General features: G+C 42.4%; 1 protein-coding gene across 1 annotated transcript in view; it reads right to left on the bottom strand.

The window, feature by feature from the left end:
• Nucleotides 1–15,450, bottom strand: part of LOC120056172 (zinc finger E-box-binding homeobox 1-like) — a gene marked incomplete at its 3' end in the record, with an annotated part of 116,709 nt that extends 101,259 nt beyond the window's left edge. The window contains exon 1 of the mRNA XM_039004384.1: nt 15,359–15,450. Within this exon, the coding sequence (XP_038860312.1) occupies nt 15,359–15,416 (58 nt within the window). The remainder of the gene's footprint in view (nt 1–15,358) is intronic.
• Nucleotides 15,451–15,844: the final 394 nt, after the last annotated feature.

The raw sequence follows: 15,844 nt of genomic DNA, 5'->3' as shown, positions 1-15,844 counted from the left end.
CACACACACACACACACACACACACACTCCCAGGGTCCTCTTCTTTGTAGAGTACAGTCCCCCTTGCCAAAACGGCACCCTATGGCCTATTCTCTACTGTCTACACTGTTAAAATGAAATGCTTTGTAACACCAAAACTGGTGGCAGCTCGATGGAGACGAGACGAAACCGTAACTTTGCTGGAGTATTGAAACACCTCATCCTGAGATGTGTTTGAAACATGACGTGGTGTTTTGCAACACCACTTAACCGTGTGTTGTGCAACCAGTGGTGGAAAAAGTACTCCATTTTCATACTTGAGTAAAAGTAAAGATACCTTCATAGAAAATGACTCAAGTAAAAGTGAAAGTTACCCAGTAAAATATTACTTGAGTAAAAGTCTAAAAGTATTTGGTTTCAAATATACTAAAGTATCAAAAGTAAAAGCATTTCAACTTCCTTATATTAAGCAAACCAGACGGCACCATTCATTTATTTATTTTTGACGGATAGCTAGGGGCACACTCCAACACTCAGACATAATTTACAAACGAAGGATTCGTTTTTTTTGTGAGTCTGCCAGCTCAGAGACAGTAGGGATGGCCAGGGATGTTCTTTTGATAAGTGTGTGAATTGGATCATTTTCCTGTCAAGTACTTTTGGGTATTAGGGAAAATGTATGAAGTAAAAAGTACATTATCTTCTTTAGGAATGTAGTGAAGTAAAAGTTGCCATAAATATAAATAGTAAAGTACAAATACCCCCCAAAACTACTTAAGTAGTATTTCAAAGCATTTTTACTTAAGTACCTTACACCACTGTGTGCAACACCTTGCCAAGGTGTGGGAACCTACAGGAAAAGGTTGAAGACACTATCTTGGTGTTTCGAGTTCTGTTTAGTGCAGAATTAGATCCCTTCTCTTTTGGGTGCCGTTTCCTCCCTCTAAAGCTTCTAAACACTATGATGATGTTTCACATCCTGTCTAGTGCAGAATTAGATCCCTTCTGGAGCAGTTGAATGGTTAACATTGATATATATACACTACATGGCCAAAAGTATTAGTGGATTAGGCTATTATAGCCACACCCGTTGCTGACAGGTGTATAAAATCGAGCACACAGCCATGCAATCTCCATAGACAAACATTGGCAGTAGAATGGCCTCTGGAGCTCAGTGACTTTCAACGTGACACCGTCATAGGGTGCCACCTTTCCAACAAGTCAATTTCTGCCCTTCTAGAGCTTTCCCGGTCAACTGTAAGTGTTGATTTTGTGAAGTGGAAATGTCTAGGAGCAACAACGGCTCAGCCGCGAAGTGATAGGCCACAACAAGCTCACAGAACGGGACAACCGAGTGCTGACTCGTGTAGAGCGTAAGAATCATCTGTCCTCGGGTTGACACACTCGAGTTCCAAAGTGCCTCTGGAAGCAACATCAGCACAATAACTGTTCGTAGTGAGCTTTATGAAATGGGTTTCCATGGCCGAGCAGCCGCACACAGGCCTAAGATCATCATGTGGAATGCCAAGTGTCGGCTGTAGTGGTGTAAAGCTTGTCGCCATTGGACTCTGGAACAGTGGAAACGCGTTCTCTGGAGTGGTGAATCATGCTTCACCATCTGGCAGTCCGACGGACAAATCTGGGTTTGGTAGATGCCCGGAGAACACTACCTGCCCCAATGCATAGTGCCAACTGTAAAGTTTGGCGGAGGAAGAATAATGGTCTGGGGCTGTTTTTCATGGTTCAGGCCCCTTAGTTCCAGTGAAGGGAAATCTTAACGCTACAGCATACAATGACATTCTAGACAATTCTGTTCTTCCAACTTTGCGGCAACAGTTTGGGGAAAGCCCTTTCCTGTTTCAGCATGACAATACCCCTGTGCACAAAGCGACGTTCATACAAAAAAGGTTTGTCGAGATCGGTGTGGAAGAACTTGACTGGCCTGCACAGAACCCTGACCACAACCCCATCGAACACCTTTGGGATGAATTGGAATGCCGACTGTGAGCCAGGCCTAATCGCCCAACATCAGTGCTCAACCTCACTAATGCTCTTGTGGCTGAATGGAAGCATGTCCCCGCAACCGTGTTGCAACATCTAGTTGAACGCCTTCCCAGAAGAGTGGAGGCTGTTATAGCAGCAAAGACCGGACCAAGTCTATATTAATACCCATGACTTTGGAATGAGATGTTCGACTATACTGTTGGCCATGTAGTTTATCTGATAATGTGCCAATTTAGGCAGGTAAGCACAGTGCTCAATCCACCAGCAGTAACTTGAGGTTTTACAACAAGCATCGCAGGATACTGTATTTGCCTCGATCGTCAGAAGTTGGAAAAGTGGGAATGGGTCGTTTCATCATTGAACGTCATTTTGCCTAATGGTTTTGATATCTGTTCATCATTAACCATTACACCTCACGGCACAACAAGCTGCTTAATGCTAATATAGAAGTATACTTGTCTTTCTTTAAACAAGCATACAACATTGTGTATAAGAATCATAAAGTGTAAAAAAATATATAATACCGACAATCCTCTAAAAGAAGAACCATGTGGTATGACAGGAAATGCAAGGAGATTTTAAAAAACACAGACTTCCAGTGAGTATATTCACTCAATTATCTCTATCTTTGGTTATCCTCATAAAAGAGCAACATAGTAGCTTGGATTTATTCAGACATTTTTTTGTAAAATTAAATGACTTGCATTCAGTTTTCTTAAGTATATGTCGGTTGTTTTTATTAAGTACAGTGTGGCTGTGTGGTCGAGTGTGTAAAATGCCAATGAAATTCCAATGAAATGTACCATCTTACTGCCCCAGTAGTCGGTGGTTCAGCCTCCGTCTGTCCCACTTTCACTCCTTCTCTGTCTCCTCCTGTTTCTAATCTGTCTAAATTAAGCATTGAAAAAGGTAGAATTCAACAAAAATATTCTCCATAGGCCCTTATCATGAAAATATTCTTATGCTATAAACCATTTTCATTTCTTAACCAGTTGATTGTTTGAGAGACAGTCTCCAAAAACATATAGATTTTTGTGTTTTGATGTTGCCTTTCACATGCACTGAAACCCCACAAACTCTCTTAAAAACACCAATATTCAGATTTGACTTGTATTCTGTTTTAAAACCCCTTCAGTGTATCAGAACACTTACAATGGGTTTCCATTCAAACACCAGATCTCAAGTTAGGTGAACTGCTTTTCATGGTTTCACTACACAATCATGGTGTCTTGAGTCTTTCTATTTTTACAGTGTACCAAAGTAGTGCACTATATACTGAATAGGGTGCCATTCAGATATAGAGAATAGGGTGCCATTTGGGATATAGAGAATATAGTGTCATTCCGATATTGAGAATAGGGTGCCATTCAGATATAGAGAATAGGGTGCCTTTTGGAAATATAGAATAGGTTGCCATTTGGAAATATAGAATAGGTTGCCATTTGGAAATATAGAATAGGGTGCCTTTCAGATATAGAGAATAGGGTGCCATTCAGATATATAGAATAGGGTGTCATTCCGATATAGAGAATAGGGTGCCATTCAGATATAGAGAATAGGGTGCCATTCAGATATAGAGAATAGGGTGCCTTTCAGATATAGAGAATAGGGTGCCTTTTGGAAATATAGAATAGGGTGCCATTCAGATATAGAGAATAGGGTGTCATTCAGATATAGAGAATAGGGTGCCATTCAGATATAGAGAATAGGGTGCCTTTCAGATATAGAGAATAGGGTGCCATTCAGATATATAGAATAGGGTGTCATTCCGATATAGAGAATAGGGTGCCATTCAGATATAGAGAATAGGGTGCCATTCAGATATAGAGAATAGGGTGCCTTTCAGATATAGAGAATAGGGTGCCTTTTGGAAATATAGAATAGGGTGCCATTCAGATATAGAGAATAGGGTGTCATTCAGATATAGAGAATAGGGTGCCATTCAGATATAGAGAATAGGGTGCCATTCAGATATAGAGAATAGGGTGCCATTCAGATATAGAGAATAGGGTGCCATTCAGATATAGAGAATAGGGTGCCTTTCAGATATAGAGAATAGGGTGCCATTCAGATATAGAGAATAGGTTGCCTTTTGGAAATATAGAATAGGTTGCCATTTGGAAATATAGAATAGGGTGCCATTCAGATATAGAGAATAGGTTGCCATTTGGAAATATAGAATAGGGTGCCATTCAGATATAGAGAATAGGGTGCCATTCAGATATAGAGAATAGGGTGCCTTTTGGAAATATAGAATAGGGTGCCATTCAGATATAGAGAATAGGGTGCCTTTCAGATATAGAGAATAGGGTGCCTTTCAGATATAGAGAATAGGGTGCCTTTCAGATATAGAGAATAGGTTGCCATTTGGAAATATAGAATAGGGTGCCATTCAGATATAGAGAATAGGGTGTCATTCAGATATAGAGAATAGGGTGCCATTCAGATATAGAGAATAGGGTGCCATTCAGATATAGAGAATATGGTGCCTTTCAGATATAGAGAATAGGGTGCCATTCAGATATAGAGAATAGGGTGCCATTCAGATATAGAGAATAGGGTGCCATTCAGATATAGAGAATAGGGTGCCATTCAGATATAGAGAATAGGGTGCCTTTTGGAAATATAGAATAGGTTGCCATTTGGAAATATAGAATAGGGTGCCATTCAGATATAGAGAATAGGGTGCCATTCAGATATATAGAATAGGGTGTCATTCAGATATATAGAATAGGGTGCCATTCAGAAATATAGAATAGGGTGCCATTCAGAAATATAGAATAGCACCCATTTGGGATATAGAGAATAGGGTGTCATTTGGGAAATCGAGAATAGGTTGTCATTTGGGACATGCACAAGAACTGCTAGGCTTAGGTAAGGTGCTTGCTGGGAGGTCTCTCTCTCCCTCCTCCTCCTCCTCCACCGACTCTTCCTCCCACCCCAGCCTGGCCTCAGAGAAATAACTCAATGTATTTCTGATCACCTCCAATACGTATGATACCTACCAATGGTCTATTGACTTTAGACAGAAACAAAAGTAGGGAGGCTGGTCGGGGAGGATGGTCGGGGAGGTTGGTCGGGGAGGATGGTCGGGGAGGATGGTCGGGGAGGATGGTCGGGGAGGTTGGTCGGGGAGGATGGTCGGGGAGGTTGGTCGGGGAGGATGGTCGGGGAGGTTGGTCGGGGAGGATGGTCGGGGAGGATGGTCGGATGTTATCTGTGACCGTCTAGCAATCCAAAGTTTGTGTGTTAGGAACAACTGTAGCAATTTATCTAACCCTTCCCCTAACCCTTATTCTAAACTTCACCCGTTTCCCCTAACCCTTATTCTAAACTTCACCCATTTCACCTAACCCGCTACGTAAATTCACCAAACCGTTGTCGTTAGTTCCCCTAACTGCCAGCGTAAATTCTTCTCGTAATTCTCCTTTGTTGTTACTCAGCAACAAGCAACATGGTCTCAGATAAAGACGTGCAATACTATATGTCCTCCAAGATGTAGGATATGTTACATCATCTAATTCACGACCGGGTAATATGTATGATACTGTACGTCCTCTAATTCATATGATCTTGTACGACCCACTATTCCATTCACAATATAACCTAATGTAATGTAACATATTACAATAAACGGAGTGGCACAGATTTACATACAGAATAATACAAATTTCCCTGAGACCACATTGCCCACCCACCTCTCTCTCTCCTTCAGTCTCTCTCTCTCTCTCTCCCAATGTCTTTCTTTCTCATGAACATAACTCAGAGGAAAAGCAGAGAGCAGCACCAAAACCATCACAGCAGCTGTTAGCACTAGCTAATGATCCCTCATTAGGCTACATCACAGCTCCTCCGTACTGTTAACTCCACAGCCAGCCCACTCCAGCATAAACTCCTAGTCTCTCCTTATTACTGTGCAGTCCGTATTATGGCTTTGGGATACTGTTAGAGAACCAGGTTAGTGAAGACAAATGACCTGTCTGTTTATAAAAGATACCACAGGTATAGAAACTACAGTATTTCAATGACAACCACCAGGGAGGATAGGAAAATCAGCCAGACCCACCCCAGGCCAAAATATTTACACTACATGACCAAAGGTATGTGGACACCTGCTCATTGCACATCTCATTCCAAAATCATGGGCATTCATATGGAGTTGGTCCCCCCTTTGCTGCTATAACAGCCTCTACTCTTCTGGGGAGGCTGTCCACTAGACTAGATGTTGGAACATTGCTGCGGGGACTTACTTCCATTCAGCCACAAGAGCATTAGTCAGGCCAGTCAAGTTCTTCCACACCGATCTCGACAAACTATTTCTGTATGGACCTCACTTTGTGCATGTCATGCTGAAACAGAAAAGGGCTTTCCTCAAACTGTTGCCACAAAGTTGGAAGCACAGAATCGTCTCAAATGTAATTGTATGCTGTAGCGTTCAGATTTCCCTTCACTGGAACTAAGGGGCCTAGCCTGAATCATGGAAAACAGCCCCAGATCATTATTCATCCTCCACCAAACTTTACAGTTGGCACTATGCATTCAGGCAGGTAGCGTTCTCCTGGCATCTGCCAAACCCAGATTTATCCGTCGGACTGCCAGATGGTGAAGTGTGATTCATCACTCCAGAGAACTCGTTTCCACTGCTCCAGAGTCCAATGGCAACTAGATTTACACCATTCTAGCCGATGCTTGGCATTGCGCATGGTGATCTTAGGCTTGTGTAAGGCTGCTCGGCCATGGAAACCTATTTCATGAAGCTCCCAACGAACAGTTATTGTGCTGACGTTGTTTCCAGAGGCAGTTTGGAACTCGGTAGTGAGTGTTGCAACTGAGGACAGATGATTTTTACACACTACTTACTTACTCCCGTTCTGTGAGCTTGTGTGGCCTAACACTTCGCGACTGAGCCATTGTTTCCCCTAGAAATTTCCACTTCACAATAACAGCACTTACAGTTGACCGGGGCAGCTCTAGCAGGACAGTAATTTGATGAACTGACTTGTTGGAAAGGTGGCATCCTATAATGGTGCCACGTTAAAAGTCACCGAGCTCTTCTACTGCCATTGTTTGTCTATAAATATTGCGTTTTGGCGCTCAAAATGATTATTATTACAATTATTTTCTCCCCAATTTTGATCTTGTGTCATCACTGCAACTCCCCAACGCGCTCGGGAGGCAAAGGTCAAGTCATGTGTCCTCCAAAACATGACCCGCCAAACCACACTTCTTAACACCCACCCATTTACCCAGAGGTCAGACTGCAGGCGCCCGGCCCACCACAAGGAGTCGCTAGAGCGCAATGAGCCAAGTAAAGCCCCCCCGGCCAAACCCTCCCCTAACCCGGACAACGCTGGGCCAATTGTGCGCCGCCCTATGGGACTCACAGTCACGGCCGGTTGTGATACAGCCCGGGATCGAATCCGTGTCTGTAGTGACGCCTCTAGCACTGCGATGCAGTGTCTTAGACCACTGCGCCACTCGGGAGGCCCTTATGTGCTCAATTTTCATACACTTGTGAGCAACGGGTGTGGCTGAAATAGCCGACTCCACTAATTTGAAGGGGCGTCCACATACTTTTGTATATATAGTGTTAATGCTCAGTGGGACTAAAGGCTTAGCTGGGGAGATTTCAAATGATTTCATAAATTCCTGGAGTGGAGTGACTCACTCTGTATTCCTTGCCGAGGCCTCAATAAATAAAGAGAATGGGAGGATATGCAAATGAGCTGGTGGAGAATAAGGAGAGGGATTCCCACCAACCGAGGGTGAAAGAAAGAGAGTCCCCCCCGTCACACTCCCCTGAATGGACTCTTTCTTCTGCCTCACACACACATCACTGGCTGAGGTAGGAGGGAGGCCGGTCAACGGCAAAGGTAACTAGGGTCGCGTATCAAATCGCACCCTATTCTCTAAATAGTGTCCTACTTTTGACCAGAGCTCTATGGGCCCTGGTGAAAAAAAATAGCCCTTGGTCCCTGGTCAAATGTAGGGTACTATTTAGGGAATAGGGTGCCATTTGGGACACACTTTGAGGCCTTTCTCTGTGGGCCTTCTTTCACACGGAAGCCTGGGCACACAATAACCTAAGCATCAGCCATCACCAGACCCAGTAGAGCACCTAGCCTATAGGCTGTTGCTTCATGTTATTCAGGTGACTGAATCAAGCTGGTGTGTGAGAGAGAGAGAGAGAGAGAGAGAGAGAGAGAGAGAGAGAGAGAGAGAGATTTATTTATTATTTATTTATATATAAATATATATATATTTTGTATATATATACATATATATTTGATTTTTATTTTTCGATATGTATACTTTGACAATGTAAGTAATAATGAACTTGCCATGTCAATAAAGTCAATTGAATTGAATTGAATTGAATTGAGAGAGAGAGAGAGAGAGAGAGAGAGAGAGAGAGAGAAAAGAAAAACAGGTTATTTCTGGAATTAAGTTCCTCAAACAATAACATGGTGTACTCTGGAAGCCTTAAAGAGAATGGTCTAACCCTCTCTCAAATATATTGCCAACGTCATGACAATATATATATATATATATATTTTTTTTGTTTACATTTAATCATTCACATTTAGTCATTTACATTCAGTCATTTACATACATTTTCATATTTTTTGTACTGGTCCCCCGTGGGAAATGAACCCACAACCCTGGCATTGCAAGCGCCAAGCTGTACCAACCCGAGATACAGTCCAACTGTAAGGACTGCCTCTGAGTTATGATTAGCCTATGGTTTGACATTATAAAGACCTATACCTATGATAGGACATAGCGTGGGCTAACTGACATTATAAACTGGGTGGTTCAAGCCCTGAATGCTGATTGGCTGGCAGCCGTAGTATATCAGACCGTATACCACGGGTATGACAAAACATGTATTTTTACTGCACTAATTACGTTGGTAACCAGTTTATAATAGCAATAAGGCAACTTTTGTGGTATAATGGCCATTTACCAAACCCACTCTGCATTATTGCTGAATTACACCTTGATGAGGTCTTTTTCAGAGGGTTGAGAAATACCTTTGTTTTATACCTGGTTCCTATTCACTAGGAACGAAATAGAAGCAACCGAAACAAGCAGCGACTACCCGAACTTGTCCAATAAGAATCGCTTGTTTTTCATTTTCCATCGCAAAATGTTTTTGTTACAGTGTGTACTAATGAATACAACCCTGCAGTTCAGTATTTTGTATCACTTGATGTAGGATAGGTTTACACAAGTATAAATGCATTATAATACAAAGCCTACTTCATCTGAATAGATAAGCCATTTCTCACAAACAGGGGGGTGATAGGCGTTATCTGGCTACGTCATTTCATTACAACACAATAGACTTACAGGGACCATGTGCTTTAGCCTTGCAGGCAGCCACACATGGATTCAATCTGAACAAGAGGAGGCCATGTTGTTATGCAAAGCCCAGAGGAAAAGAGACGTTTCCACCTTTCTAAACACACACACACACACACACACACACACACACACATTAGTCACAGCAGCCCCTCCCCCCAGTCTCGATGCACCTCCCCCTCTACCATAAAAGGGGAGAGATGGAGTTTAGGCCAAAGACATCGGTTTTGTCTAGAAGGGATACAGCTTTTGTCAAAATGTACTTTTCGGAGCAGGTTTAGGAGAAATTACGCCAGCAGGTTAGGACAATTAATGTAGCAGGTTAGGACAATTAATGTAACAGAATTTGGCTAAGGATAATTTGACAAAAGCTGTATACTATCTAGACATGCCAAAGGACATCCTGAGCGCTTTGTCACTCCTCAGGACCCTTTCATTAAAGGGACATGGACACAGTGCCTCAGGCTCTTAGAAGAAGCCTCTTAGAATGAGGGGAAAGTGACATTTTGTGTGACACTGTGGTCACAGGTCAATCAACACAGTCAGGGCTGCTGTGGCCACTGCTACCGAACATGTGAAATAGAACCTTCCGTAAATGTACATCATATAGCAGACGCTCTTATCCAGAGCGTCTTACAGGAGCAATTTGTTTTAAGTGCCTTGCTCAAGGGCACATTGGCACACCAGCAACCTTTCGGTTACCTGCCGTCCTAAATCTACTAGGACCATTTAGCCAGTAGGCACATCAAAGTCACAGTAGAACGGCTTTCATTTAATATTCAAAATATACTGTTAAATAATGAATATCTAGACATTGTTTTAATCTCCACCACTCCCTATCAGAAACGGTAACAACCATGCCTTTGAGGGTCTGACTTCGCTACCTTCAACCATGGATTTGAGGGTCTGACTTCGCTACCTTCAACCATGCCTTTGAGGGTCTGACTTCGCAACCTTCAACCATGGATTTGGCTCATCTTTAATCAGGTCAAACAGTCCCAAATGGAACCCTATTCCCTATATAGTGCACTACTTTTGACCAGAGCCTTATGGGGTAGTATAGTAGGGCACTATATAGAGCATAGGGTGCCATTTGGGACATAGTAGTGAGTATGACTGAAATCCTAAGCAGCTACGGGCTGTGTTTATACTGCGAGGTATGTTAATACGAGCACACATTCCTATACTCCCAAATTGCAGTGTTAAATTACAGCCTCTGCAGAGAGAGGAAATATTATCTATTTCACTTGCTTTAGCAATGTAAACATATGCTTCCCATGCCAATAAAGCCCTTTGAATTGAATTGAGAGAGAGGGGAGAGAGAGAGATCATGAGAAAACAAAAAGATAATTCTTTCCAATGTGTCAAGTAATTAACAAAAAAACTGAGCAAACTATAATTATATTTGGCCTGAAACACAGTGGCAGAATACCTGACAACTGTGATTGACCCAAAATTAAGGAAAGCTTTGACTATGTACAGACTCAGTGAGCATAGCCTTGCTATTGAGAAAGGCCGTCGTAGGCAGACCTGGCTCTCAAGAGAAGACTATGTACACACTGCCCATAAAATTGTACACACTGCCCACAAAATTAGGTGGAAACTAAGCTGCATTTCCTAACCTCCTGCCAAATGTATGACCATATTAGAGACACATATTTCCCTCAGATTAAACAGACGCACAAAGAATTTGAAAACAAATCCAATTTTGATAAACTCCCTACTTCATCTACTGGGTGAAATACCACAGTGTGCATCACAGCAGCAAAATGTGTGACCTGTTGCCACAAGAAAATAAGTGAAGAACAAACACCATTGTAAATAAAACCCATATTTATGTTGATTTATTTTCCCTTTTTGTACTTTAACTATTTGCACATCGTTACGACACTGTATATAGACATAATATGACATTTGAAATGTCTTTATTCTTTTGGAACTTCTGTGAGTGTAATGTGTACTGTTAATTTTTATTGTTTATTTCACTTTTGTTTATTATCTACTTCACTTGCTTTGGCAATGTTAACATACGTTTTCTATGCCAATAAAGCCCTTAAATTGAATTGAGAGAAAGAAAGACAGAGAGGGGGAGAGAGAGAGACAGAGAGGAGGAGAGACAGAGAGACAGAAAGAAAGACAGAGAGGGGGAGAGACAGAGAGACAGAGAGAAAGAAAGACAGAGAGGGGGAGACAGAGAGACAGAGAGGAGGAGAGACAGAGAGACAGAAAGAAAGACAGAGAGGGGGAGAGACAGAGAGACAGAGAGAAAGAAAGACAGAGAGGGGGAGAGACAGAGAGACAGAGAGAAAGAAAGACAGAGAGGGGGAGACAGAGAGACAGAGAGAAAGAAAGACAGAGAGGGGGAGACAGAGAGACAGAGAGACAGAGAGGAGGAGAGTGTTGGAGGACGGAGGCGTGACAAAAGTCGTGCTTAAGGGTGGCCAACACCTGCCTAACCAGGCCAGGACACACGTTCAGTTTGTATTGTAATTCTTTTGTTTTTTATCCTCTTATGTCTGTTGTCTAGTAAATATTTCCATTTTTATTTTCATTGTTTTTATTCGTTTTTTCCCTGTGCAGCGCATTGTGTTGCATTCCATTTCTGACATGTGCTGTCTGAATAAAGGTTTATTCTATTTGACTTTTGACCAGAGCCCTATGGGTGCCCCGGTTAAAAGTAGTGTACTACACAGGGAATAGGGCCCCGGGTTAAAAGTAGTGCACTACACAGGGAATAGGGCATCGGGTTAAAAGTAGTGCACTACACAGGGAATATGGCCCCGGGTTAAAAGTAGTGCACTACACAGGGAATAGGGCCCCGGTTAAAAGTAGTGCACTACACAGGGAATAGGGCCCCGGGTTAAAAGTAGTGCACTACACAGGGAATAGGGCCCCGGGTTAAAAGTAGTGCACTACACAGGGAATAGGGCCCTGGTCAAAAGTAGTGCACTATACAGGGAATAGGGTGCCATTTGGGGCGTAACCCAGACCTTCATCTGTCAAGGCAGGGCACTGTGAGCAGCCTTGATTCCTCTCAACTGTCACTCAGCAGGAGGTCTTGCTCACACACTCACACACACACACACAAATGCACACACACACACTTATTAACTTGTAAAAACATTAAAAAAATCTGAAGTAGGCTATGATACCATAATTGGCTACAAGATGAAAATAGCAGCGTCAAGGACCCGACAAGAAACAGCATCAAGGTGAAAACATCACCCCATGTAGGGAGGAGAGACACCACGTGACACCCTGCCTGCTCTAGCATCTTTTGATTTGCTACTGGGAGGGAGTGCTTCATGAAATAACACCGTTCTTTCCGTTATTACTCATCAATAATGTAAACCTATCACAACACTCAAATATGTAATTCATTATTTCAGATGTAACGCAGATTATAAATAAAAGCGAGTTCATGTGTTTTTTTTTTTACTGTTTTTTTTTTACAATAAAAAAATGATAGAATTACAAAAAATGGACAAAGGGGAGTTAAACATAAGGTTTAGGCTAAAATAAAATGCCATGAATGAGCGAGACCTGGAAACAAACCTGAGGGCGGAGGTGAAAATAAGGGAGATGAGCGAAAGCACTTTTGCCATCTTGATGTGTACCGTTATTCAGAGAGAAGCGGATCTGTGCCTGTTAGAAATAACACCAAATAATATATCTTGCCATCCTCATCAATACGTGATCAAATTAATTGAATATGCCGGATGTACATTAAAACAATAATATCGACCGAAGTATATAATTCGAGGCACCTTCATAGGTGTTGCATCACCTTGCATACCTGTCCCGTCTCATAACCTAAAAAGCAGCAGCCCCGCCTTCACTGCAGTAACGGTACACACCGCCATTCCATTCTATCGACCCACTCGGAAATTGCATAACAATATAATTGAAAACAACAGACGGAAAACATGTAGCTGGTGCTGCCTGTTTCACAGAGCCTATTGCTGCCTATTCGCCTACTGAAAATAGCGGAGTCATTCGCATTCGCAACCACCTTATGCATCACTTTCATTTTCCGGCACAACCTATTATTTCTTGCCTGCCTGCACGGCGACACACACAGGGCGGTAGGCTACACTAGAGGACACTAAACATCACTCGTTCCGACAAAAGAAAAATAACGGAACAAAAAACATCATAATCAAACACGAACATATTGGTAAAATCCAGCGAGAGCAAAACCAACAAACATTGAGAAACAAGCTTCTGACGCTGACACATCCATGCACGGGTAAACTATAAACCAAACCATGTTTTTCTACCTGCACAAGTTGCCATTTGCTGCAGCGTTTTGGAGTCTTTTCCGCGTCTGCTCTAGAATAAATGTAGGTTTAAAATAAACAAACACGTCCCCGCAATCTGTGCAAATAATACTGTATAGATAAGCACCACAGGTATGTTTTTATAGGAGGACATTTGCGAGCCCCGTTTCCCTGTTCAGGTGTACATGTTCACGGCTCCTGCCTGCGCACGGCGCTCAACTCTGTGTGTCACAGCTTGTGTCGTCAGCGGCCACATAAAAAGGTGCTTTCCGTTTCCAGCCCCTCATCTCACCACTCATATAACGATATTTACCTAAAATAAGATTTTATTGGCTAGTAGGTTGAGTAAAAGTGAGGAAGATAGGTAGAACACAGGTAATAGGTTATCCAATGAGAGGAAGCTACTCTTTTCTGATCCAATTTAAAGTCAAATCCAAGTTACAATAATGTGCAGACAAACTTCATAAATCAAGTGATTGATTAGGCTACATCGGAAATATAAATAGCTGTTCTGGGTTATTGTAGCTATAATGTTGTGTATTTTCTATGGTATTTTGTGAATTTAGCAAACTGAGAATCATTATCCTATTTATGTTCCTGTAGCGCAATTGAACTATATTCTTCACAATCAAATAAAATGTAAATAAATTCCTTGCTCTTGTATGTAAAGTTAGAGGTAATACAGAATGTCAAGGCAGCTGGCGCTGTCGCTGCTGCCTAGCTAGATTCCTTTAAGAGACTGCAGCAGTTGCTCACACACATAGGAAAACTGTATGACGCCCATTTCTTTCCTGCAGCATAACAGGTAAACTACTATCTTCCACAAATCAGCTTATCTTCCACAAATGAAAATCATCACAAGTTATTCAACAAGCTCTATTTTGAGGACTACAACATATCACCTACCATGCCCAAAACAATGTTATGCTAACCAAAAAGCATACCACAAGATGCCTGAGTGTAATATATTAAAATCTAAGTTGACAAAGTGGCTAAATAAAACAACAATTTGTACAACACAGCTCTTACCTTTAAGCAACCCACGCGACAAACAATGCATCAAAAAAGTGTTGCGGGCAGCTAACCGGAGGGGTTGTCATCCAAAACAATTCCAACACAATCCCGAATACAATATGTAGCTATTTATTTTAGATAATGATATAATGAATGACATGCAATCAGTGACTACACAAGCACATTGCTGAATATTCCATCACACTCAAATAACTCTGCGACCCGGTAGTAAAACAAGACCAACTATTAGCTATTATCGTTATCTACTAGTTATTTTTCAGCACAAAATATCAGGTGGCTCAGCTTAACTGAACTGCATGGCTGGGGCAGCACGTTAGCAAGCTAGCCTGTGTAGCTGAGAAGTTTTTGTTGAGCAAAAAAGGTAGCAAACGTCACGATTTATTTGAACAAATATAACACATTGCAGCTTGTGTATTGGAAAAACAAGGAGAAAAGTTGACCTCCAGCCCACGGGATGAGAGGCGAGTATAACGGTACGCTCGAGCAATGCACCGCTAGGCGGAGAGAGAAGCGAGACAGGTATAACGGTACACAGCACACTGGAATATAGGCTACTTACTACTTTCCAGCACTTGAAGTCCCTAAAACGTTGTTCAGGAAAGTCCCAAAGTCGACGAACAGAGTTAAATGAACACAAAAGTACGTAGTCCGTCTCACTGAATCGTTTCCCGTTGTTTTTACGGAGTTTGACTTACCGTTATTCCTCCTCGGGTTCGCCTGTTTTCTGCGCTTACACCTGGGGCCATCCGCCATGATCCTTTCGCTGTGTCTGAATGCTGCCCGAGCGAGTCAGCCCCCCCCATCCCTCCCTCCCGTACCCCCTCATCTCACCACTCTACCTCCCTCCCTGAGCTGCACCTGGTTTACGACACTCTCTGCTTTACGACATCACCTTCTCCACCGCTATCACCTCAGCGCGTTGTCAATCCCCCTACTGGCAGCACGTGAGTCCATCCCGACCTTTTGATTACGCCGGACACAAGCGTGTTTGCGCCTGTTGCGGAACAGATAGGATACATGGTGAAATAGATATGGCAAGTTGTTTTGATAACAGGTAACATTTTGACAGGTAATAGACAGTCCATTACTAGGCTGCCTGCTACTATTATGAAGTTCACATTTGGAAAGGAGAAGCTCCTTCAAGCGACAGGCAACCGTTCACGTGACAGAGCATTAACCTC

The sequence above is a fragment of the Salvelinus namaycush genome, chromosome 11 (genome assembly GCF_016432855.1).
Source record: "Salvelinus namaycush isolate Seneca chromosome 11, SaNama_1.0, whole genome shotgun sequence".
Classification (NCBI taxonomy): domain Eukaryota; kingdom Metazoa; phylum Chordata; class Actinopteri; order Salmoniformes; family Salmonidae; genus Salvelinus; species Salvelinus namaycush.
This window is presented reverse-complemented; position numbering and strand designations above follow the sequence as displayed.